This window comes from Convolutriloba macropyga, chromosome 1, assembly GCF_964194025.1.
Source record: "Convolutriloba macropyga chromosome 1, txConMacr16.3, whole genome shotgun sequence".
Lineage (NCBI taxonomy): Eukaryota > Metazoa > Xenacoelomorpha > Acoela > Convolutidae > Convolutriloba > Convolutriloba macropyga.
Window position 1 is genome coordinate 8,715,433 of NC_134468.1, and position 27,993 is coordinate 8,743,425.

The 27,993-nt window shown below is 32.6% G+C and overlaps 1 protein-coding gene across 1 annotated transcript; it reads left to right on the plus strand.

The window, feature by feature from the left end:
• Positions 1-830: 830 nt before the first annotated feature.
• LOC142345316 (uncharacterized) lies at positions 831-27,991 on the plus strand. Its single transcript, XM_075397314.1, has 8 exons — positions 831-1,140; positions 3,689-3,797; positions 12,367-12,659; positions 13,313-13,580; positions 16,232-16,528; positions 17,503-18,099; positions 23,407-23,553; positions 27,495-27,991. Exons 1-8 carry the CDS (start codon positions 941-943, stop codon positions 27,645-27,647), a joined length of 2,064 nt encoding a protein of 687 aa, XP_075253429.1. The 5' UTR covers positions 831-940; the 3' UTR covers positions 27,648-27,991.
• Positions 27,992-27,993: the final 2 nt, after the last annotated feature.

Genomic DNA, 27,993 nt, shown 5'->3' on the forward strand with positions numbered 1-27,993 from the left:
TTTGAGTATTAATCAAGACTCTCGTACAAAACAGTTCAAAAATAGGTACTATAGTAGAGTTTTGACTTGAAATCAAATGTTGGTCAGTGAATACAAAAGCTGCCACATTATGTTGGATTAGCAAGAAAGGACAAACCTTTTACAAAAAAAGTGGAGAGTTTTTTAATTCTTTATTGTGAAAAATTCCGTTGAATAATTAGATTGGAGGTTTGAAAATTCTATTTTAATCCTTAGGAAGAAAACAAAAGAAATGGTGTTTTATAGGCTTTAAAAAAATAACAAATTAAAAACTAACAACAGAGAATTAAATTAATTTGATGAATGTATTATTTACAACAGGTGAAACTATAGTTTTCTTTAAAATTTGTTACTGACAAGTAAGAGTAATCCAATTTGTTCAATACTGAATTAACATGTTGTCAAAAAATTGCTCATGATTGCCTCGTGATTTTGGAATTTATTATATGGAAAAAATTGTATATCTAACAGGATCGGGAGAAGCTCAATTTAGTGAGTTTTATAATTATTTTTTTTCTTTTTCCTGCTGTCTCATGGAGGCAGCAGATTGATTTTTATTGACTAATGCTTTTAAGATTTATCAAGTAATTCAAGATGGGTTTCTTCCAGCATCGGTTTTCCTAATTACAAATTCAGAACTTGGAAAAAATGTGATAAAACGAAATCGTGTGAACAGTTTCAGTGATATTAACATCTGTGCCATTGTTCAGGGTGTGAAAGTGAACTAGTTATAACTTAAGTGAAAAGAGAGTGAAAACAGGATGCTCCATTATTCAACTTTCATTCTCAAACATTCAATCAAACTTCAAAATTTCAGCTGAAAACTGCCGTAGTCTAGCCTAGACTTGATATTGAACGAGTTTAGTACTCTTAGAAGAATAGGGCAAAATCTTTATTTTGCCTATTTTATTCCAAATCGAAGATGTATTCAAAAATGAGGGAAAAATCAAGGTCAAAATCGAAGACCAAAAACAGTAAACAACAAACAACAGAAACTACTAAAGTTATACAGCATAACCCTGTAGTGGCAGAGCAGAGCAAGGAATTAGGTGTCCAGATTCCGGTCGAGATAATTGATAGGGATCATTCAACGAATTCATTCAGAAACAGCGATAGCAAAACGTAAGAGTTTTTGTTCATTGTGGAATTTTCGCTCTGGGTGTAGGAGTTATTAGCGTTTTAATTGACTTTATAGTCGGTCAGTGATAGGGTTAAATATTCCAGTGCAAAAGATATTATACAATTTAAAGCAATAGATTTTATAGACTCTAGAGCAATACTTCAATCATTTTTAGTGATTTTAGAGTTTGGAAACGTATTACGTAATGGTGTCCTGCTTTTTTACCTTTATTAGTTTTACAACTTTCTATTCACCACGATTCTTTTACCCCCACCCAAAAAATTGTATCACAATTTTTGCCGCTAGATCATTTTAAGTCCCTTATTTTTCGTACCAAAATAATACGCAACCCTAACTTTTAGTGCAAATCGTAGGAATAATTGAATTAAAATTGGTTTGGAATTGTAGAGGAGTAAACTAATCGGGTCAAAGTTATAGGGTCCTCTATCATTTAGCCCCGATTAATTCACTCCACTGTCATTTCATCCCGATTTCAACACTTCATTTCCTTCAAATTGTATTAAAGTTAGGGGTGCGTAAGTGACGGTAAATGATCCAGTGTTAAAACATGTGGTACATTTTTTGGGGCGAGGGGGTTAAATGATTATGGGCCAATACAAAGTTGTAGTCTTATAGAATGTGTCAAAACACTTTCTCTGAAAAAATAACATCTGCTAAAGATCTTTTTCATTTACACGATAATCTCAAAGAAAGCACTTCAAAAATAACGATGTATACTTTTGGAAATTTACATTCATTCTAGTTGAAATTAAGGCCCAATTCAACAAGTTTTCAAATAGGTGAAGTGAACTGTTTCTGAAATTGCATTTTGTAATCGTTGGTTTCTGCAAACGCAGTAGTCTGATTTTCGAAACTATACGAAACGTAAGCCGAGAATTTAAATTAATGAAGTTTTTTTGTCACATTAAAGCACTGACCTCTATAATTACATTTCTTGAAAATAGAGGGGTATCAAAGTAGCAGTAAAAATTTTACTAATTTATAATGTAATTGAGAATTCATGTTTTTAATAATCGAACTTTTATTACGAACAACCTAATTTCTATATCTCATATCTACAAATTTTCGTATCTTTTCTACAATTGCCCCCTTGCAAAGGCGGGCTATTCTTGAATACAATTTAGGCGCGCGATTATTGAACCAATCAGAGACGATTAAGAAATTTTCAAGGATATGCATACTATGTTAAACTGATTAGAATAAAATAGGCCATGCTACTTCAATCAGCCGAATTGGAATACAAAGCTAAACGAACTTCCAACTGGCAGGTCGGTGGGAGCGCACCGGGTGCGTCACGGCCTCGCCGCGATTACCAACCACTGATTTCCGCATCCAAATTTTAGGAGCTGCTTCCATAAGCGATTCCCTTGTTTAGACCATGCAAAAAGAATTTTTTCAACACAAAAGTGCAAGCACAACAAAAACGTTGTTGCACTGTAATTTTATAAGTTGGTGTGCCACTAAGGCAGGGTTCTTGAAGAAGAACAAAAGCTAGTTGGTTTCTTTATTAGATAAAATGTGTAATGAAAAAAAGCCTTCATTGATCGAAACTTATAAGCAAAAACGTTTCTCAATGTTTTTCATATAAAACCAAAAGAAATATGACAAACCTAATTGACATATGCATCATCCAAACACAAGCGAAAGTTTTTGAATTTGGTAATGCAATTGTTGCAGAACCTTTCGAAAATGCAATCAAAGACAAAGCATTGCATCGAGGACAATATAAAAGTCTTCTCCAAATTCTTTTTTATTTTATGAAACTAATCTTGTTTTTTTCGTGTCTGTTATTCAGCAAAATAGTTGAGAAATGAAATAATTGCTCTGCAAACTGAGGAAGAGAATTAATCTAGACATGACCAATGGGTTTATTTGCACAACTATTACTTTTACTTTTTCGACCCATAGTTTCCTTTGCTTCTGAAGTTTCAATTTGAACTACAAATAATTTTGTTAATTTGTGAAAATTTTTCGAGCATACGGTTCCTCCACCCACCAATGAGGTTGGAACAAACAATGTGAATCGCACGCAAACATTTTGAGTTAAATGCTGGGTTGTTGTTCGTTTTCAACCCAATCTTCGAGAAGTTTGTCGATTTAGCAGAAGACAAAACGATCTTCAGAAGCTGTTCGTATAGTTAATGATAACAAAAATAAAAATACGAAGTAAAAAAAACTAAAAAAAATTGCAAAAACTCTTTCGTCCATTTTTTTAACAAAATATAAAATATTTGAATTAAAAAGTAAGGAAATTATCTGTTTGCCCGTTCTGTGCATCTTATCATCGATGTAGGGCAAAACTAATGAATTCAATTATTTTGAATAGAATACAACCATCTTTTCGGACCATATCTGAAAACTTCAGTTTTTCAACAACTGTTATTTTGCAATCAGGTGTCAAGAGGGATGAAAAACAGCAAAGAACAGCATTTTGAAATAATTATTTAAAGTTTTAGAACGGTTGTGGCTAATTAGTTAAAACTTTTTGCTTTGTTTTCTTACTCTACGTCAAATTTATTTCGTTGATAGGCGTTTGGGCTCTAAACAGAAGAGAAACAGTGAACGAGATAGAAGCAGCAGCAAGAAGAGAGACAAGACCGCACACAACTCATCTTCGTCCTCAACCACCAATTCATCGGTAAGTTTGGCATAATAAAGGTTACTCATGTGCAACATTGCAATAACTGCTGCACTTTTTTGCATTCCCTAGCCGAAATCGAATGGTTATCCTGCATGATCTTGCAAGACGATGCATTGTCTTGCAAGATTTTCTTGCAAGATCTTGCAAGATGGACATCGTCGTGCCAGAATTTTGCAAGACAACCATTGAAAATGTAAGAATCTTGCAAAATTACAAATCAACTTGCAAGAGTCGTTCATGAATACCATTCCACTTGCAAGAATTTTGCAAGATAACAACTTGAGTTGCAAGAATTTTGCAAGATAATCAATCGACTTACAAAAATCTTGCAAGATAACCATTCGACTTGCAGGATTCGAACATGAATGCCATTCCACTTTCAAGAATTTTGCAAAATAACTATTCGACCTGCAAAAGTTTTGCAAGATAATCACTTGAATGTCAACTTTGCAAGGCAACCATTCGACCTGCAAGAATCTTGGAGGGTAACCATTCGACTTGCAAAATTGTGCAAGGTAACCTTTTTTAGCACAAAACGTCATACATCCTAGGGAACTAGTCTTGGACTAGAAACTTTCAAAATGCCGCTTATATTCAATGTACACATTCTGGGCATCGACAAAATTTATAGGGAAGAAAATCATAAATATATTAATATAAGGCATCCTTTGGTTATCTTTGTTTTCCTCAAAAAAATTTCTCAAATTTTTTTCCTAATTTTTCGATCTTAAGTTTTTCTTTATTTTCCTGTCTTGATTTTTTTCGATTTTTGTTTGTTGAATTCCGTTTCATTTTGTTGGAGGCCTTGTTGAAGTCCTTGCCCTCCACTTTGATGCCAAAAAAATGTTCTCCTTTAGTTGCAAAAATTTACATCAAGATGACCTCCAATGTTCCCGAGCTGCTTTATAGGGAGTGCTCAGAGATAATAAAATATCAACAGAATGCAACATTTTCCTTTGAGCCGTTATTTTTTTTTCAACAAATTCATTTATTTTCTCAAATTTAACAACACATTTTTTTGCGAATAGTCTGTGAACTTTAGTAACAGTTATAATTAACTTCAACTTGAGCCAAAAAACGCAGCTTTAGTTTTTGTGTGTGATGAGAGATATAAGGAAATTTACTTAAAAAAATGCTTTTTTGGAAAATGGCGACTCCGTCGAGCAAATTTTTTTCCTTCCTGTTTTCTTCCTTTGGTTTTTCTTCCTTTGGTGTTTGAGTTTTTGTTCTCCGCACAAAAATTAACCCGATTCTTTTTTCTTGTTTTTACAATTCCAAGCATCTATGATTTTTGTTTTTCAAATGCTCCCATATTTCCACAAATTCAAATCTGCAGTTTTTTTAGACATATATGGTTGGCTTCGGAATTTAATTTTTTATTTTTGGTGGCTTTTGATCAGTTGAAAGAATCTTGCAAAATCTTGCAAGATAGTCAGTTTTTGCTAGATTCTATCAAGGTCTTGCTAGATGACTATCCGGTCTGGCTTGAGGTTGTTCCTTATCGAGGGCATAGTGACTGTAAATATTAGCGTAAAAGTTTTTCAATAAAGTCGTAAAAATGTTTTTTGTTTTCGTTTTATATGTACGTCTGGTCAAATTATATTATTTTGAAGGACAATTTTCACCGAAAAACAATTGTCAGCAATAAATAAAAACACTCAGAGAACGGAAAAACATTCAGCAACAATGATCCCAAAAAGAAATTTTAGTCATTCATTCTTTAAAATGGAAATAAGTAATGCCGGTAAAACTGTGCTGTTTAATTGAACAAAATTCTCTGCAAATATGATGCTCAGAATAAATCTGCAAGCACTTAGGTTAATTGTTTTTAAATCTTAAAATGGGGCTGAGGATGTTGTTTGAAAGTGTTCGACAATTATTTGTTTTTCATTCTGACATCACCGCACCAATAGAACGGAAAAAATATTGTTTCAGAAAAACGATCAATGTTTTTGCTCGTACGGTGCTTTCAGCTCATAAAAAATAAAATTGAAAACAAAGTTTAAAAAATTTAAATTTATTGGAAAACTTAGAGGCAAAAAAACTATATGCTCAACTGTTTTTTGTTCAGTCAATTTTAGTTGATTGATATATTCATTTCAAAACTTACATTGTCAATAGAAAACTCTTACCGCGGTGAATATACCATTAAAACATTTTTTGGAATTTCGTTTTTTGCCAGGCAGTTAGCGAGGTTGAAAAATTTGCTCTATTGGCGCACTGTTCAAAAATTGCCAGAAAACAAGAGCTCAAAACTGCTGACCCTGTTTTAATGAACTCAAAGAACGATAGTTATATTTCTGCAATTTATGAGAGCGTTATAAGAACAAAATTTTGCCGGCTTTTCGCTAACTTAAAACAATCATTAAGCAAAATGAATCAATCATTTTTGATAGATTGAAATTTATGTTGCCGAATAATTTAATTTAGTAACTTTCGGAACAATTATTTGTTATTGAAGAATAGGCAGCATTATTAGGACAAATTTTGGCCTCGGTGGTCATTGAGAATCAAAAACTGACCTAGTTGTTTTGGGGTGATGAATTTTTAATAAACATTTTTGGCAATTCTTTCTGTATTCTTTACAAAGCAGATCTGTTGCCCATCAAAGATCGGATACTGCCAGCTCCTCTATAGGTGAAAATGAAGCTCCATCATCATGTATCATTTTTGCATAAAAACTATTCTGCTTTTTATGGCTAAGACAGAGTGCTTTCATAATTTTAAACTGAATTTTGGTTTTCTGCTACGTTTTGCTGGTAGTTTGCAGTCTCATAACTTAGTATAACGGAATGAAGATCAAATTGGCTTCTTGAAATGGTTTATAGATGCCTAAAAAATGCTTTCAATTGATACTTACTGGCTCCTATGACTTTTCGTATCTTCGTTTCAAGAATGTCTGAGCAATTTTTTTAAAGTTTTTCCATTCAACTCTTATCTCTTTCAAAATTAGCTTAGTGGAAGTTAACTCTGGTTCAAATCTTTTTCTAGAGTATAATTTTTTAATGTTTAAAGCTCTTCACTAAAGTAATCCTGACTTCGATACCTCGGTTTTGAATACCGTCATTGACAATTTTTGGACATTTTTTTCCTTTTTCAAGTTGTTTCTTCAGTCAACTTACCACATAAACAACAGATAAAATTGGTTTTTTGAAGTTGCACTTAAACATATGGATGTTTCTAGTATGTAGCTTTCGACTTAAACGGCTTCATAACCGTTTGATGCAAATGTTTGTTGAGATTTGAGTTTGGCCTATAAATGTCGTTATTTTTGTAATCTTATTGCAAACTGAGGTATTAACCAAGATTAAAAATCTCAAACTTAGTTGATATTGAATGATATCAAAGATATGGAAATAAATTGTTTTGAAAATTTAAAATGATTTTTGAACCTTGTCTCTTTTTCTTCTTCTGGTTTTTTGACATTTTTTAACTTAGTCTCATCAAAGACATCTCCCATTCAAATCGTAGTGAATGGATTTCAAACATCAATCTATTATTTGTTATTTATGCAATTGATTGTCTCATGGCTTTGATAGTATTTGTTCTCAAACTTTTGTTTGATTTGAATCTCAAGTAATTGTTTTTTTTTTTAGAAATATTGACTTGTTTTTCAACTTTGCCCTTTTGCTTTGTTTGTCGACGTCTTTTTAGAGCCTCAATAAAGACCGAAAATTTGCAGAAAAATACGAAATATTTTATGACGTTTCCAAATGATTATTGGATGTTTTACGTGATTGCCTTTTAGGTGCTTATCTTGGTTATTATTTGATGCTATTTTGACTTCATTGATGTGTTTGTAAGAAATAGAGTTGTTTTGAGTTTTGACCGCAGTTTAGCGGTTTTTTGTTCCGACCCCACTTGTGGGGGGGAGGAACTATATACTCAAATGGGTTTTTTTTTGTTCCGTGAATTTTGGCCGACCGATATATTCATCGTAGAGAAATGTGCATGGTATCATTAAAAAGCTCGACCAGCGTAGAATTCGAAATTAAAAAGATTTTTTTGAATTTCGTTTTTTTTCGAGGAGTTATCGAGGTTTTAAGTTTCATGTGAACACTGGATATTTGGTTCACTTTTGTTCACTTTTACCGTAATTTTCGTTCGAACCAACGTTTTTTTCAACGAAAAATTTTAATTCAAAACTAGATTTCACGCCAAAAAGTAAATCAATTTTAGGTTTTTAATAGACGAAAGGAGATAATAAAGACTAGTTCCAAAGAATAGTTAGAGGGAAGTTTAATATATGAAAAAAAGTTCGAATTAGGTTTGGGAGCTCTTTTTTTTTTAGAAATTTTGGAATTTTTTTGTTTTTTCAAGTCACCTAGAGACTACTAGACACTTTTAATATCGAAGTTCCGTTAATGACAAACCTCTTTTACGATCAAATGCAGCCCAATGTACAAAAAATTTGTTTCAAAGGGATCTCTCATGTTTTTTTTTGAATTCGTATCTCAAATTTCGTAATTTCAAATGAAATTTTGATTTATTTTTTGAGGTTTTCCTAAAGTTTTATAAACCTATGGCATGAACTTGTTGACTAAAAGTGTAATAGATTTGCTAATGAGCATTAAGTGAACCTATCTAGTGCTGCGAGTGGACAGCTAATGGCTGTTAAGACTTTGAAAATAAATTTTCGAAATTTTTTTTAAAATTAGAAAATCAGAAACTTATTTTTGTGGACTGTGAGTTCGTCTAAGTAAAAACAGGATTGAACTCCTTCATGTCACTGCAACATAAGTTAATCTCATCGGCGGCTTTATCAAATTTTTCAAATTTCAAAGTTTCAAATTTTTTAAAAAAATTTTTGGACATTTCGTTTTATTGGTTCATTTTGAAATCTTATCACGTCATCCTATTATTGATGGCTACATCTTCCTTTAGTGAAAACGTCCAAAGGATCATAGATAAAGCGTTTTCAGAGAAAAATATGGTTTAAATGGCTTCAACACTTTCTTCTCCCATTTTTCTAAAGAAATTTTGGTTTTTGCCTGTATTTGTTGTTTTTTTTCTCATAGTCATAAGACATATTGTGATGTATTATTGATTACCTAGGCAAGATAAACGTCTTTGTATTCACATCGTGGCATAGCTGAGCGTATTCATTGAATTCCTAGGAAATTGCTTGAGTTTAATGGCTGTTAAGACTTTAAAAAAATTTTTTTTTGAATTTTTTTTGAACAAAAATCAATCTTAAGCTTATTTTCGTGGATTGTAAGTCAGTCTCGGTAATGACAGAACCGCTTTTTTTCTATATTAACAACAATTTATCTAGTTAGCGGTTTTGTCTTCTATCTATTGGTTTTTTTGACTTCGGTGCACGAGTTTTCATAATTTTTATAATTTTTGGGTTTTTTTTAGTTCTTTTGGTTCCTTTTGAAATCGTATTACATTATCCTAATATTGATGGCTCCCATTGGCTTAGTGAAGACGTTCAATGGATCGTTGAAAAAATTTTCAGAGAAAAAAGCTTATGGTTTAAATAGCTTCGACACTTTCTTCTCTCAGTTTTCTACCGAACTTTTGGATTTTGCCTGTTTTTGTTGTTGTTTTCATAGTCAATGGCTTGTTGTAATGTCATATTGATAAATTTTGAATGACAAACATACTGGTCGTCACATCATCTGGGCATAATTTAGCGTATTAAATGCCTTCCGTTGAAAGCTGTAGAATTTTATGACTTTGATACTATGGGTTTTCTCAAAAGTTTCGTTGTTTTGATGTATTTTTCTTTGCCATACGACTTATTGTGATAAGTTATTGATGTCACATGAATGAAACCTATGATTGCTATCTCATCGAGGCAGATTTTAGTGTGTTTAATTAACTCCGTTGAAAATAATTGAGTTTAATGTCTTTGATACTAGGGCTTTTCTCAAAAACTTCGTTGTTTTAATATCTTTGTTTATATTTGTGGTTTTGCAAGTCATCTGGTAACAATAGAAACAATCATCTTGCTGTTAAAAAATTAATTGAAAATAGAAAAGTTTATACTGAAAAGTTCATTCTCTAATGGCTGTGAAACTTTTCTCGCTTAATTTTTGTGAGTTTGCTGTTTTTGCTTTTTTTTATTTTTAGGCAGCCGTGAAATTCTGATCGGTCTCATAAACCTGTAATGTTGCCTGTAAGGCTGCCCAAAAACCTTTAATGAGTGATGTTACCCGAAGAAGTCAGTTTAAAGCCAATAGTCTTAAAAATTATGATATTATACATCTTCAAAATTTTTCAAACTTTTCAGTTTTTTTCTTTTTGTCAACTTATTCGTGTCATTGAGAAGTCTACTCCAATTCCTTGAATTTCAAAAACCAACTTGTCTACTAATATTATGTCGTAACTGATAATTTGTTTGGTGGACATTAGGCTTTTCATAAAAATTATTGTGAGTGGAGTAATTGTGTTTCTTTTTTTCTCTTCTTTTAGCTTATTCAGGTAAAACAGATCCCAATGATTTTCAAATGTGGCCCAAATGAACTAACTTCTTTTCTCTTTCAGTATAATTTTAGCTGAATGAGTATAAATGTAAACTGAAATAAAATTAAGTAAAATTCAGATAATAGCTAATGATATTAATGGCTTCAATAATTTATGTTATTGTTCGTAATTTTTTGAGATTTTCTGCGTCTTTGTGTAAATTGTTCGTTTTTTTTTAGATTTTCTGTGTATTTAGTTTATTTCTTTGGTTTAGTCTCAGCAAAGACAGGTCCCATTAGTTTCATATTGACTTTTTAGTAAATTTATCAAGAATTATTTTGTTAAAAAGCTAAAGATTTTTTTAAACTTTTGAAATTATTTGGCTTAAGAAATGTTGATTTATCTTTGACTTTAACCTCATTTTTTTCTCAATGTCAATTTTTTACCTAATCTCATTATGAAAAACATACATCTGCTGTATAGTTAGCAAAAACTAAATTTGTGGAGTTAAGGTTTTATCTGATTGCATTTTGACGTTGTTACTAGGTGCTTTTAAAATTATATATTTGGTTTCTGCCGTGAAAATTTTGTTTTTGCATATTTTGTTGTTTGCTGTATTCTCTCGTAGTCTTTTTATTGGTAGATCTCGTGAGCGCTGTAATGAGAAATGGCATTATGTAATTCAATTTGTAGTTAGATTTTGTAGCATTTTTTTTTTAAAATTCAAACATATATTTTTGTTATCTCTTCACTTGGTTGATAATTAAGTCAAAAATGTAGATGAACTCGGGTCATAACATCATGTGCGAACGCACATTAACGAGCCGCCTTGTTGGTATATAGTTTGTTTTCATTATATTGGGTCGTAGTGTCCTTAGTGGCAGATTTTGTTGTCACTCCAAGGTAGCATTGTTTAAAATTCATAGTCTCGTTAAACACCGGTCACATTGGCTGTCTATGGAGTATTTCTTCGTTTAAATTGAAAGTTGTTGTGTTGTAACGTTGCCCCTTTTAGTTTTTGCTTTTGTCGATCTATTATCGAATTTCCATGAGGACATCTCCCGTTTGCTTTGAAGCGAAGTACTAGTTGTGATTTACTTAGTTCAGGTGTTACCTTATGCTTTTTTGACCTTGATAAATAGAATTTCTATAAAAAATGAATATTGTTTTTAACCATAATTACTGATTTGTTGTCTTTTGTTGTTTTTTCTCCGTAGTCCTAATAATGTCAGGTATTATCGGATCTCTGATGAGGCAATTTTCAATAATTTAGTTGTTTGCCTTCAAAACACTTTTTCACACATTTACCGATTAATTTTAACCACATGTGTTTTTCAAACCTTTCTTCTCTTCTTCATTCGTTGATTTTGATTGACCGAATCGGGCATTACAGCTGGCTTCATTGTTTTCAGTTGTGCAGCTTGATTTGAAGCCAGGTTTGTTATTGCTTGTACAAAGCTCTTCTAGTGTGATTTTGAGAGTTCAGTTTGAAAAATTCGGTTTTCGTGGATGCAGAAAGGGAATTGATTTCTTTGTCTATTTTCATTTATTCATTCAACCAAATTAGAGCAAAATGTTTTTAAAGTTTAACTTAAGCTTTAACTCCTTATTTTTTGCATCGGAAGGGAAGCATAGAAATGAAAATGTGAAGAGCATGACAATTTCATTTAAGACTGAAACGAGGCAAGCACATTTATTCGCAAAAAGTAGTGGAGAAAGAACTGATTATTTGCCCCAGAATAAGACCAGAGCAAACAACGATGAACACGTACTTTTGGCAATCCGCAAACGATAAAAAAATGCAGTATCAAAATTTTAAAAAGGTTAATCCTTAGCACAGTTCTTTGCTCAGCAAAAATATGACAAGTTCAATAAAAGCAATTTTTGATGGAAAGTTTGTAATCAAAAATTGGTCCTTAATCACTAATTATGGTGTTTTTTGATAAGTAGGGTGCCATAAAGAGGAAATTCCGAATCTCTTTCGATGCACAGAAACGTAGTTTTGGAACTACAAGTGCCCTTTTGGGGTGTTTTTGAGCCAGATTGAGAAATTTTTGAATGTTCAGTTTCCATGTTTAGTTTCCTTAAGTATCTGCCGTTTTACCTTTGATAAATCTATGTTGCCTATTAATCAACCGATTCCTTTTTGAAACAGGAAATAGAATCCGTTCCGATAGCGGCTCCCAGAACTCTGAGATCCAAAAGTGTGGGCAAACGACAATCTCGAACCCCGCCAAGAAAGGGTTCAAAAATCACAGACACGTCCTACGGGTACAGTGTGAACAACTATGGAGACTCTGGCAAAAAGGGAGGAAAAGAGGATAGAAACAAAAAGTACGAGAGGGAAAATTTTTCGAAGACTGAAGTTGAGAATGTGTACGCGTATCCAGACGAGGCAGTTTATGAAGTCCCGGTTATACAAACGAAGCCTCTAAAGGGCATTTTAAAGTAAGTATATAAATAGGAAAAAACATTAAGATGCCCATTTACACTTCCGGGGTTGAGGATTTCTAAAATAAATTTCTTAAGATAAGCGCTGGAAAACCCGCAAAATCGGGTTTTCATTTTAGTTATGTACAGTCAATGCCCCCGCTGACTTTCCACGTTTTATACACAATTTCAGTGTTTTCAATGGTAGTTTTAAACTCAATTTTTTGCAAAAAAGCGATACATTTCTGTACATTTTTTAACAAAAGCATTAGTAATGGTTGCATGACTCTGCTTGAAGTCACTGAGAACCTCTGGCGTTTATCGAGAACCGCGAATCGGTTCGAGATATTAAGTCAGAATTTCGAAGTGAATTCTGCAGAATCACTTAACCATGTTTAAAACACGAAACGCGCACGTTTTAAAATGACGAAAGTCAACGGAAGTCAACTTCTGGCTAAGTAGCAACTTCTGGCATTTTAACTTCTGGCACTGCAGACTTTCGGTATTTTAAAATGTGCACGTGAGTGTTTTATGAAAATTTCTGGATCTCGGATTCTAGCTCAGTCGGTTCTTGAACAAACCTAAACAATTTTTTGAAACTTCCATAGAAGGTAACTGCGGCGCAATTTTGAGACCGCGTGATTCAAGTTTCCAAGTTTCTACGAATTTAGAAACTGGAACACAAACATTCATGAGGTGCATGGCTTCAAATACCCGAGTGTAGTTCCAACATCACGATTCGATTTCGCTGACGACTCTTACTGTCAAGTGAACGTTGACAATACAAATGCTCTGGCGTACAAACCCAGTTCCGGCATCCAGCGACAATACAATGACTGGAAGAGCCAGTTTGCATATATGCACCCGGCTCACTCCACCAGAAGAAGCAGAAGCCAGTCTAGAGGGACAGAAAGACGAGAATCTGCAGAAATCACAAAGGTACAGCCAGATATTGGATCTAGTTGGTTATAGGACCTAAGTACATTATAACCCCAGTTTACCCCACCCTATTAGAGGTATGAAAAGACTCATATGAAATGTCTAATAAAGTCGAGGTAGGGTTAATTTCACCTACCTTAATTACATGGTCGGGGAAAACTCCTGAAATCGACCCAAAAACGACTAACGTCACACATACATATAGGCCGTCAAAATGATCATTTCGTGGAACTGTTTTCAGTTTTTTGGTCAAAAGCTAACAATTTTAATCTTTTTGAAGATAAATTTTTCTGAGAAGAGCCAGACTAAAATTTTATATGACCCTAGACCCTATTTACATGAGGAACTTTTCCGGTAAGTTTGGTTTCATTCGATTAAAAATCACCAGCAATTTTGTAGACAAGCTAGGTCAAAAGTTCTTACTATTTTAGACTTTACTTACATACGTGATCACTTACTTAAAGTTTGGTTTCATTTAACCCGATTAGAATAAGCCTTTTTTCTTTATATTTTATTCTCTTTATTCGAATCGCAGTCAGTCCTAGCCAATATCTGTCGACCCGTTGTCAACCCCGACCTATATTGGTTGACTCATCGTCGATCCCGACCAATGAAGTCAACAGGACGTCTTTTCATACCCAATATTTGTCAATCATGGTCTTTTCGTACTCAACATCAGCCATTCACCTTTTTCTTAAGTCGACTTCTGAACGAGGGTCGTCCAGACCTCGACTAATGTAAAAACTTTCAAGCTTCCTCGTATGGCGGTCCAAAGTTTACACCTCAACCTAATTAGTCTTTCTTGTCATAAACAATTGTCTTTTTTGAATAGCTTTTACCCAATTTATATATTTAATAGCCGCAGCATTTTTTGACAAAACTTGCAATTTCTTTCATATTTTTTGGCATTTATTGTCATTATTCAAATTGTTTGAGTCCCAGAGGCCAGAAAACCTCATTAGGGGTTGAATAATAAGTTACTGAAAAATTTTTAGTTGCCATGGAATAGGTTTCAACTTTTGAATATCACAAATTTTAGCAATTTTTTTGACAAAATTGGCATTTTCTTCCGTTTTTGATTTTCATCATTTTTTCGGTTTTTCCAGCTTCAAGGGCCAGGTTCTCTCATTTGAAGTTTGTTAATAGGACACTGCATAGTTTCAAGTAACAATGGAATGGTTTTTAATATTTTAATGTCTCGAATTTTAGCATTTTTTGGATAAAATCTGCAATTTTTTAAGGTTTCCTAAAATTTTTGTCAGTTTTTGATATTCGTCCATTCTCAAGTGCAAGAAAACCTACTCCACGTTCTGATAAAAAAATTAATGCATAGTTTTAAGTTTCAATGGATTTGTTTTCAACAATTCAACCTTTCGACTTTTAGAAGTTTTTTGATAGAATTTGCAATTTTTTTCATGGTTTTATTAAAACATTTATTTTATTTATTTTTTCTTGCCTCAGTAGCTGGGTAACGTCATTCAGGGTTTGAGAGTATGTTATTGAATAGTTGCTAGGGAGCTATTGAATGGCTTTCAACTTTTTAATAGATCCAATTTCTATTTTTTGAAGTTTGAAATTTCTAAAAAACATTTCCTATCGATCTATGAGCCATTGAGTTTTTAAAGCTTGGAATTAGGTTACTGGATAGCTTCTAAAAACACCGAAATGATTCTGAAGATATTCATATCACAATTTTTAGCAACATTTCCTTATAATTTGCTGTTGATTTCTTTTTTTTTTTCAAATTTTTTGGTCAATTTCGAAATAGTCGATCTTTAAGGGCCAATGAATATTTTTGAGGTCTTGCAGATATAATACTAGACCAAATTCAGAACAAAAATTGGTTTTGAACATATTTTTGAAATAGGTATTTTTAAAGCGAGAAAGTTTTGCCTTAGGTTTAAAAGCTTCAAGAGTTTTAGCAATGAGTATGTTTTTGTTTAGTTTTGATTCTTTTAGTTTCTCAATTCTTTGAGACAATTTTTGTGCTCTGGCTGGCATTGTTCAATTGATCGGCTGGTCAGGTAGAGTACGTCTGAGTTTTCCATTCAATTCTTTAAATTTTTTGTATTTCAGGACTTGTCCTGCTATGTTTTTTTTACTTCGTCGAACTTTTTTTCGCTTTACCATTTTGCCGCTTTTTCGACATTTTGCGTGAAATCTTTTTTACTTCTCTAGGCTAGTTTCTCTTTTCTTTCGTTCAGCTAAAAGTGAATTTGAACATCACTTGCTTAGCAAAGCAACTCAAAATGAGCAGAGTCAGTATACAAAATTGAAGTCAGAAGTAGAAAGGGGATAAACCCATAAAGCCCAATTTTAGATGCCCGCTATTTGAACGTCGTGCCATTAAGTATTAGTCACCATCTCTTATGCTTATTGGTACTGAGCCCTTGTAGCCTCTCTCTAAGAAACAGAAATATGTTCAACTACGAAATGCCGTCAAAATAAACCGGACTAAAAAAATGTTTTTGTACAAAATTTTTTTTTCAATATCTTCTAATCTTTCAATCCCAATCATGCTTATTGGAATCAACGGCGGCTATTTTCCGGCAATCTGCCGGGTATGTTTATTGTTCTCGAAGCTCAAGTATCATCATTTTTTGTGACATCAATAAACCTGAGAACAACCAACCGCTTTTTATTTTTTGCAGGACGATTGGCACAATTATTCTTTCCCTAAAAAATGCCACAAAACTAACAAAACGGCGGAATTACACGTGAAATCTGCCGACTATGAGCAATCCAGCAAAATCAAGGACGAGTTCAATAGAGGAGACGTTTTTGAGGTCAGAGATTGTCTTAGTACTCCTGCTGTGGGACTTGATACTAAATTGGACTGTTCTGAATTAATGACCCGAAGTTGGACTATGCCTCAATGTGGAACTTCGGCCGAGATGAATGATTCAAGACGTGACGTTGTAACCGGAAATATTGGAGAAACAAAAAACGTTAGCTAAATGGAACTGTTGCTTTACTTGGGGGGGGGGGGGGGGGGTTAAAACCATTTAGTTGATTATTTTTTACCCCTATCTATTGGTGTCTACAAATTTTATGGTATAGCTCCTACCTCTTATTGCGCCATACAAACCATTAACTATGTAAAAACACGCACTTTTTTACACCGAATAATAAAAACAAAGAAAAAAATGAAATCATAACTGTCATTTTCCATATTTTTGGACACAGAACTGACATCAGGGAACAAAGTAAATATTACTGATGACAAATTGATTTATCAAAGCCTTGGATGATAAGCCAGAATAATATAGTTGACCAACAGTACCAGAATGCGTACCCAAGAAGAAGTACCCTACCAAAAGTCGATGACCCTAGTTCAAATCTGAGGGTGATATTCTAATTTGCAAGATTCTTGAAATATTATAAGTAGTCGCCACAATCTCCCAAGAAGCACCCGTAGCCGCAATTCGAAAGATAGCCGTCCCGGGTTGACTTCACGACTGAAAAATTTGTAAAATTACAACTTCCTATTATGTCGTCTCTGAAAAATTGTAATCCTAGAAGTTTCATATTATGAAAGTTGTAAATTAACAAATTTTTAGACGTCGTATGCAAGAATTAAATGTCATATTCAATTGAACACACCTGGTGATAAGCAAAAATGTTTAAGTTATCAGCAAAACATGTTTTAAATACTGGTTACGTGACTCTGCTTGAAGTCACTGAGAACTTCTTCTTGTGTTTATCAAGAACTGCACAGCGTTTCGAGATATTGCGTCAGAATTTCGAAATGCCTTCTACAGAGTCACGTAGCCATGCTTAAAACACGAAACGCGCTTGTTTTAAAATGACGAAAGTCAACTTCTGGCTAAATAGGAACTTCTTGCATTTTAAATTCTGGCACTGCATACTTTCGGCATTTTAAAATGCGCACGTAAGTGATTTAAGTTAATTTTGGTTTCAGAACGAGTGCTACCATCAAAAAATTGAAAAAGGGGCTTTAGAATGCAAGTCGACCAGCGAGAACAAAGCTGAAAATGAGTTTTCAGTGATAAAAGTGGGACAACCCACGCTTGTTACTGGCTCCTCTACTCCCCTAGATAGCAAACTGACGCAGACATCTAAGTGGGTTCAAACGAACACTGCAGCATCTGAGAAATCAGTTTTCGATCAAACGAAGAATTTTGTCAAATGTTGGGAAAGTGGTAAGAAACATGATAAAATGGGCAAAGAAAATATGGCGCAAAATATAGTTGACAAAACGGTTTCTAAAGAGGTCAAAGGGCAAAAAGAAGGGGCCATCATCGGGTTGGACGATCAAACGTCGTCAACATCATCATCGTGGCAATCAACAACATCATCATCATCGGTATCGGATTGCAGTAACTCTGGAATTCTCAACCAGAGCCTCAAAACTGACCTCAGTGTTGATCCAGGATTTCTAACGTCTGGACATTTGGTTCTGACCGACGGAGAAAACAAAGTTGCAAGCGCGTCCAACGTCGGCAAGAATTTTTTCGACTTTGATTGTGATCAAATCAGTCAAACGAAAAATAAGCAGGTATGTCAATTGAATAAAGTGTTTAGGTAGAATGCGGTGACGATTATTCTCTTTCTCTTGCGCTCAAAATTGCCTATGTAACTAGAGAAATAATATAAGGTAAACATCTTTGAAGAAAAATGATGTCAATAATGAGGACATTTAAAAATGAGAATTGAATAACTAAACGTGAAAATTTACAACTCTTAAGAAATTTGAGATAAAATAGTATTTCTAAGCTGCAAAAATGTTTTCTTATGAAATCAAGTTGTTGACGGATTTTGTTTTATTGTCTGTAAATTTACGACTAAATTTACTGTCCAAGACTGTCGAAAAATAATCTTTGCTCATGTCAAGAAAACATTCTTGGACAAAATATGTTTAAAATGTCTTTGGTGGCAAATCGTCATCCTAGAAATTCACATTAACATTAGTTAGAAAAAACGCAACATGTTTGACGACCCAGCGTGTGTGAACAACAGTGACAGTAAGCAAAAGAAGTTCAAATTTGATTCAGAATTGAAAATATTGTACTCATAACCACGATACTTTTTTTGAGAAATAACGTTAAATAGTACAAACATCTCGTCAGCAACATAAGCGCTCACCGCCTGTTGTCAACGCCATCACTCTGAAAAAGGATAAACTGCCTAAATTCAACAATAATTATCAGAACTTTGACTACATAGAAATGAAGAGAATCAAATTAATAATTAATTGCATATAGCAACTGGCAGAATTAATTGTAGAATGGGAAAAAGAACGATTTATATCTACCAATCCGATGCAAATTTTAGCCTGAAAAATTTTTTAATTTAAATGTTTGGCGTTTTCAAGAGCTTGTCAAGAATTAGACACAGAGGATCATTAATTCCCCCCAATCCTATACAACCATTCTCTTTGCACCCGCCAAACTTCTATTTTCTGGTCATTAGAGGTCCCTTATTGTACAAATTGCCGGCACAGATACAAGGTTGGGTGGATTTTTGTTACCGGTTGCAGCAATGACTATATTCAATTATCTTTTTTCAGTTTACGTCAATGTGACTCATTGAAAAAATCAGTGAGAAACGGTAACAACGCAAAACAGTTGTGGAAACGGCGCGGAAGCCGTTGAAACCATGATTTATTCCTTAGGAATAAGAAATATTTGGTTGCGCGTTTTTGAACGCCAATAAAGTGACAAGTGACCACTCATTGATGAGACTAGGTAACCGGTAACAGGAAAAGAGCAAAGTTAAAAACAACGTTTTGTGTTTTTCGAAACCAATTAACATACACGTCATGAAAATGATTAGCAATACATTGAAAAAAAACTAGCTTTATCTTATCCCCTATAAAAAACCATTGAGAACTTCTTTGATTAGAATATTTCCTACGTTTACGAAAAGAAACTTGAATAACAGACAGAAACAAAAAAAAAAGAAAATATTTTTTTCGAAAAACGAAGCCATTAAAACCATGCTGAATTCACTTAAATGATTATATATGTTAAATTTCGCCTTCATGTTATGCGACCAACGCAATATGTGACCTGTAAATATTGATACAAGGTAACAAATAAAAAAAGAGCAGAAAACGCAAATTAGAAAAAAATATATTTTTAAACAACTAGTTTTAAAGTCTTTAAAACAATCATTAAAACACTAATTTTATAAAAAAAAAGGTTCAATTATTCCTCCAATCGAAACTGTTGAGATTCATCCTATATCAGAAAGTGTCTTAGCTTAACAAAAATAACGTAAAAAACATGCAAACATAAAAAGAAAAAAAAAAGAAAACCGGTGTCAACCCTTTATAACCATATTCATTTTGCTGAAAAGTTAAGATAGGCTCAACTTAACTTTTGCCTTTTTCCAACATCAACCGTTGATAAATGACCTGTAATTAACAAATCAATGCAATTAAAGAAAATAGACAAAAAGAGCAGAAGATGCAAAGTCAAGAAAACTTTTGATTTTTTTAAAAAGAAGATTTTCGAAGTCATGAAAACCATCATCTATCAATTCAACTCAATAAACTGGTTCCTTCATTTCGCCATTAGAAGCCACTGAGATCAGTTATTAATCAAAAACTGTTTTACGTTTACAAAGAGAAACTCAAACACAGACCAAATTAAATTTTTGACAAAAAACCGGCCTCAAAGCCGTTCAAACCATAAATTCAGTTAAAAATGCAGCCTTATTCCAAATCGTTTTTTTTCGATGCAAAGAGAGTGATATCATTATTGTACTTAAAAAAACTATATGACAGAAAGACAAAAAAAAATACAAAAGATTCAAAGCTAAAAAATATTTAGAACATTTATTTTCAAAGTCACGAATTTAAATCAGCTGTTAAGTGAGATATTAAAACATGTTTGTTTTTCCCAACGGAAAATACTGAAACCTGCCACAAAGAAGAAGTCGTCATACGTTAAAAAATAACTTCAAATACGGACAAAAATGAAACAAACAATTTAATTTTTTTGCGAAAAACCGTTGTCGAAGCTACTAAAACCATAACTATTTCACTTGCCACTACATAAGACTTCAAAATTGCCACTACATTGGAAGCCAAAATTTGTTATGTGAACTGTGATTATTGAGACTAAGTAACAAATGAGCAAAAAAATCAGAAGATGGAAATCTAAAAAAACCTTATACATTTCTTGAATAAGTTATCTTTAAAGTAATGAAAACAATGAGCTAACGACTAAAGCTAGTAAATGGGCTCAAATATTCCTCCATAACAAAAGTCAATACCCCTGAAGCATCTCATTTTTCTGGAGGGTTCATACGACAAGAAAAAGAAAGGCAGTTAAAGACAAAATTGAAGAAAAGTTCTTTTGGTTTCTTCTAGAAAACGGTGTCGAAGCCGTTAAAACCTTAATCTATCGCTTAAAAAATTATAATTTCAATTGCGCCTATTTTTTGAACACCAATGAAAAAAACTGCCCTATCAATAATTTGATAATGTGAGGAAGCCAGAATAAAGAACCTGAAGAATGGGCAAATGTCCCGAAATAATTTTTTTGTGAAACTAGTAGTTTTGAAGCCAGAAAACAATTTATCAAAACGTAAAGCATCCATAGAAATTAAATTTCAATTAAACTCAAGATGCATTCTGTATTTTTTTCTGAAATTAAGCTGCAGGTTGACCAGAAAATGAAAAAAAGTGGCCCAGCTCTATAATCCCTAAATTTTTTTTGAAAACAAATGCGTTTAAAAGTCAAAACGACAAACAAATTTTGACTACAAACCTTAAAAAAATTAACTGGCAATTGTTGTTGAAGGCAATTGGACCTGTCAAAAGTGAGCCTTGATGTGAGTTGTACTGTTCTGTAATGAACATAAAAACGTTCATTTTTTTAGAAAAAAAGAGCCACTGATTAAAATCAACCGCTGATTTTTTTTATTTTAAAATTAAATTATCGGACCAGAACTAACCTTGCTATTACTCTTCGCACATTAAAAACATGCAATGGTTATTGGATATAATTAAATTGAGAAAAAAGTTCATATAATCAAAGAAAATGAATGCTGTTTGTATAATTATCGAGATATATTAGCTAAAAACAGACAGAATTTCCAAACCTGAAAACTTTCAAAATGAGCGGAGAGATATTTTATCTCTTTGTTGAGTTGAATCCATTTGTGTAAGCATTTTTTAGGCAATTTAAGCGAAATTGACTAAACATGCTTATTTCTTGCAATTTTCGATGAAAAAGGCTGTTTTTTTTTAATAATTCGCAAAATTGTGGGCCAAGAATAAGATGAAAATTTTATCGACACTCATCTATCTTTAGAAAACAAACAAGCCACACTTTTTAAATAATTTTAACATATTTTAACAAAACTGAAAAGTATAGTATATAGTAAAAAATTCCGGAAAATGAGAATAAAAACAAGAGAGATCCGTCTATTATTCACAAAACTTTAAACCTCGTTAACTCACTGAAAAAAAAGCAAAAATCAAAAAAAATCTTTTCAATTCCTTATTCTACACTGTATGGGCTTTCTAATGATACCACTCACAGCTCTCTACGATGAATATTTCGATAAGCCAAAATTGACTGAACAAAAAAACCCATTTGAGTATATAGTTCATCACTAAAGTGGGTCGGAACAAAAAGTGAGGCAAGGAATAAATAATGTCCATTTTCACTAACACGCATGCATTACCTTATCAGAACATATGCGCAGTATTACGATAAACGACGTAAGGCGCGGTTTCAGACCCTAAAGACACAAAATCAATGAATAAACAAACAAATTTTGTAGTCTGATCTTTCAAGCATTACTGATGCAACACGTTCATTTTTCCATTCCATTCCATGAATAAAATTTTTTGAAAAAAAACCTGGAAGGGATTGCACTCTCGAAAACTTCTCGTTTCACAGCAACACCCATTCAAGGCTCATGATGCTAGATTGCAACTTAGATTACACTAAGGTCATTTTCGTCTTAACTAATAAATATTGGGTAAATGACAATTAAATTACATTTAGTTTAAAAAACTAAATAAAGAATTAAAATTTCGGAAATTCTCACACTGGTTATCTTATAAATAAGCTTTGCTTGACTTATTGTTTGTCTGAGTATGTCGCATTTTAAACAATGCAAATCCAAGCAAGTATAGTAAAATCAAGCAAAAGTTTCCGCAGAGCAAGTTCTTATCATGTAACACAATGACAGGGGATCTTTTTTTCGAAAAAGTAATTGTCTCACGCAATGAACTGGGATGAAAATTAATTATCATGGAAATCACAAGTACGCAAAAATGCAGAAGGTTGAACGAGAGAATTTCTCAGATCGGAGATTAGCAAAAAATTTCAATTTTGGATATTGGTTTCATTTATATTTGTTTTATATTTTAAGGCATAATATGCATAGCTTAGTTGTGGCGATATAATGAAATAACCAAAACTAAATTAAAAAAATCAATAAAACGATAAAAAAAACAAAATCAAAACTTCTCACTATCTCGCTATTCGACGTGTGTTTTAACCGTCTGTTTCTTTCCCTCTCTTGGTTTTTTGATTTGTAGCATTCTTTGAAGGTCTTCACCGTGGACATTTAAATATTTTTTCGTACTCTCTTATTCGCAAAACTTTTGCGAAAGTTTAAAATTTTGTTTGAAATTTGGAATTTTCTGACACCAAAAGCCTTGAAACACTATTTACGTCTACACAGCCAAATGGAGAAGACGTCATTAAATCACATCACGTATAAAAATTACCCCCCGGTAATGGGATGTGGCCAAAATTTACCTATCGAAAATTAATTTTTGGTGAATTTGCAGCAGCACAAAACTTTGCTTATTTTACATATATTTTGCACATTACAGGGCGAATATGAACATAACATCTGTGAAGATGGAAATGGTGGAACGCATGGATTTTCTGGCTTGGAATCCACCAAGCACATCTGTTTCATGTCAGATCTAGGTGGATGTGCTGACTGCGGCTATATGGACAAAATATCCGTTAATCACGTCAGTTTGTACCAAATATATTTACACTTTGACCAGTGAATTATAAATCTGAAAAAAAAACGTTTTCGATTCACATATTTATGATTCATCCGTCAAAACACGATCTTTAAGCAAGTTGATGGATTTTTGGTGAAGATTTGGCTCAATCAAAAAGCCAATAAATTCAAAAAAGCATAAGCATGTTTATGTTCATTTGCTTGTTTAATGGTTTTCGAAAGTTAGCTAAAAGTCCTCGAACTTTCTTCTGAGGTTCTCTATTAATTGCAAGGTTTAAAATGTGCAATTGAGCTTCAACTTTAGAGATATATTTTTCATATTATTGATAATTGTTCAGACCCCACTTGTTGTGAATGCTATCATCAAAATACTGGTCCAGCGTAGAATTCAAAATTAAAGATTTTTTTATTTTCGTTTTTTCCTCGGAGTTATCGAGGATTGAAGTTTTGTGTGAACACGGGATATTTGTTCAGTTTTAGTGTAATTTTTTTTTCAAATTAAGATATTTTCTAAAAATAGAGTATTTCAAAACTGAATTCCATGCCACAAAATGAACCAATTTTGTGTATTCATAATAGACTAAAGGCGATAAAAATACTGGTTCTGGTCTTATAGGGAAGTCCACTATCAAAAAAAAATCGAATTCTAATTCAGAGCTCTTTTTTATAAAAACGTTTCTAATTTTCCTTTGCTTTTTAGGTCACCCTAGAGGCAAATCACTTTTAATATCGAACTTCTGTTAATGACAAACATCCTTTACAGTCAAATGAAGCCCAATGAACAAAAAAATCTTTTTCAAGGAACCGCCCATGTTTTTTTTGGCATCGACTCTGAGTTTTCGTAATTTTAAATGAAATTTTAATTTCTTTTTGAGAATTTATTAATTTTTGGAGTCCTATGGCAGGGACTCAATGGCCAACAGTGAATTATGTTCCGTAATGATTATTCAGAGAAATTATCTAGTGCTTTGAGAGGACAGCTAATTTGTTAAGACTTTAAAAATAATTTTTCGAAAAATTTTTTTGAACATTAACCAATCATAAACTTATTATCATGAACTGTAAGTCAGTCTCAGTGATAACAGCGCCCTCTTTCTACCTACTGCAATTAAATTAAATCTAGCTAGCGGTTTTATTTTGTAAGTTTTGGTTATGAATTCAATGACACAAGATTTCGAAATTTTTTTTTTAAAATTTTGGATTTTTTATCATTGGTTACATTTGAAATCTTGTAACATTATTCAAATACTGATAGCTCCCGTTGGCTTGAACAAGACCTTCAGTGGATCGAAGATAAAGTTTCAGAGGAAAGCTTATGATTTTAATGGCTTCGACATTTTCTCGCACTTATCTACTGAATTTTGGTTTTGGCCTGTTTTGTTGTTGTTTTCATAAGAGTTGTTTTCACTATAAGACCAATTGTGATGTCCTAATGATTAACTAAGCGTAACAAACCTTCCTGTGATCCTATGGGGACATATTTGAGCATATTTTTTCACTTCCCTTGAAGGCTACTGAATTTAATAGCTGTTAAGTGTTGAAAGATAATTTTTCAAAAATTTTTTTTTGAAAATTGAGCAATCTTAAATTTTTTCGTGAACTGTTAGTCAGTCTTAGTAATGACAGGACCCACTTGCTTTCTACTTCAATTAAAAGTTTTCTGTTTAGCGGTTTTATCTTCTAACTATTGGTTATATGACTTCAATGACACAAGACTTCAAAAGTTTTTAAACTTTTGGATATTTTTGTGCTTTTGGTTACTTCTGAACTCTTATCACATTATCCAAATATTATATACACTATCCAAAAATGACTCTAAACTCATTGGCTTAGAGAAGACGTTCAGTGGATCACAGATAAAAATTTTTCAGAGAAAAGCTAATGGTTTAATTGGCTTCGACACTTCCTTCTCGCACTTAATTTTCTACTGAATTTTGGTTTTTGCCTGTTTTTGTTGTTGTTTTAATGCACCTAAGGCATATTGTGATGTCCTATTGATTATATATACATGAGCATTAGAAACATACTTTCACCTTTCGGGTTATATCTGAGCGTAGTTATTGACCTCCGTTGAAAGCTTTTTAGATTAATGGCCCTTAAGACTTTAAAAACAGTTTTTCGAAAATCCTTATTTTTTTGCAAAGTGTTAGTCAATTTCAGTACTGACAGGACCCCTTTCTTTTCTACTGCAGCCAAAACTAATCTGTTTAGGGGTTTTATCTTCTACCTTTTAGTTTTAAAACTTCAATGCCACGAGTTTTCATAACTTTTTGAAATTTTTTGGCTATTTTTCTTATTCTTGGATCCTTTTGAAATCTTATCACATTCTCCTATTAGTGACAGTTATCATTTGTTTGGGGACGACGTTCAACGGATCATGGATAAAGTTTTCAGAGAAGTCTTTATGATTTGAATTGCCTCGACACTTTCTTCTGGCACTTTTCTTATGATTTTTTGTTTTTGCCTGTCTTTGTTGTTGTTTTCATAATGAATATTTTGTTGTAAGCTCTTTTTGATAAAATATGAATGGCAAACAAACTTGTTGTCCCATCGAGGCATAATTGAGCGTATTTACTGGCTTCCGTTGAAATCTAATGAATTTAATGGGGTTGAAATGGCGAATTTTCTCAAAAATTTAGTGGTTCTAATGTATTTGTTCATATTTGTTGATTTCTTGAATTTATATTAAAAAAATGGTAATCCCATTGCTGAAAAGAAATTATTTGAAATTTAAAAAGTTTCTAGTGAAAAGTTCATTTTTTAATGCTTTCGACACCTTTCTCGCTCAATTTTTTCTTGAATTTGCTGTTTTTGTTCTTTAGATAGCCGTAAACTGCTGACAGGTCTCATTAGGTTGTAATTGAGGATTGAACGAATGATGTTTCCCAAAGCAGTCAGTTTATACCGAATAGTCTTAAAGTTTATTATGTACACTTTGTAATTTTTTTGAAACTTTTCAGTTTTTGTTGTTCTTTTCGTCAAATTGTAGCTTATTTTAATCAATGAGAGGTCACATACAATTTCTTGTATTTCAGAAAAAAATATATTTACTAATTTTATTTCTCACTAATGTTTTGTTTGTTGGTTAATATGCGTTTTTTAAAATGTTTTTTGAGTGATCAAATTTTTGTGTTTCTTTTTCTCCTCTTTCAGAACAATCACGCAATAACAGATCCCAATGGTTTTCTAATGTGGCCCAAGTAAACTTATTTAATCTCTCAGTATAAATCCTTCAGCAGAATTACTAACAATTGAAAATAAATTTGAAAAATTTAAATAACAATTGAATTAAAAATACATAAAATTCAGATAATAGCAAATGTTTTTAATTGTAGCAATAGTTTGTGTTTTCGCAAATCGTTTGTAATTTTTTGAGTTTTTCTTTAGTTCGTTTTCATGGCTTAGTATAATCAAAGACAGGTCCTTTTGTTTTTGCAATGACTTTTTAGCAAATTGTCAAGGATTATTTAATTAAAAGCTAATATATTTAAGACTTTTGAAATTTCTTGGTTTAAAAAATTCTGATTAATTTTTGAATTTCGCCTCATTGTTCCTTCTCTTTGTCGACTTGTTACCTAGTCTCATTAAGAATTTTTTTTCCATCTGCTGTATAGTTAGGAGAAAAAAAATTGAGTAGTTAATGTTTTATCCAACTGCATTTTGACGTTGTTACTAGGTGCTTTTAAATTTAGATATTCAGTTTCTTTTGTCTCGTAGTATTTTTAATTTCAGATCTCGTTGGTGCTGTAATGAGGCATGGCATTGTGTAATTCAATTAGTAGTTAGGTTGTGTAACGATTGTTTTAAACTCAAACATCTATTTTTGTTATCTCTTCATTTGGTTGACAATTAAGTCAAAAATGTAGATGAGCTCGAGTCGGAACATCATGTGCGAACGCACATTAACGAGCCTCCTTGTTATATTAATAAGTTAAATGTTTACAGGTTGATAGAGACGGAACCAAAAGTGAATTGTGCGACGAGATAACAGAAGAAAAGAAGGCTACAAAAGATACAAAGATAGTAACCCCTGGTGCTAACTGTACTCGACACAAACTATACACAAAATACGAAGAAGAAGAATCATTCGAAATATAACATTCGAAATCTAATCATTCAAAAGAAAGTTCTATTTGTGCTATCGCGTTGTAGTAATTATTGCTTTGTTCTAAAATAAATTGATACTGCATTATTCTACATAACAGCTCTATAAAATGGAAATATGTTTAAAATACCTGCTTCATAAAAAGGTTTCTTTTTGCGCTAATACCAAAATAGAAAAATATTAAAACGCTGAAGTATACAACAGGCAAAAACACTTAAACAAATTTAAGAAAATTGTTTCTTATAATTGTCTCTTCATAAGAACTATTTTTTTCATGGTTTTTTTTTTGGGTTTCAGCTCTCTCTTGTCTTTGCAGATATAGTGCTAAATACGTTTCAC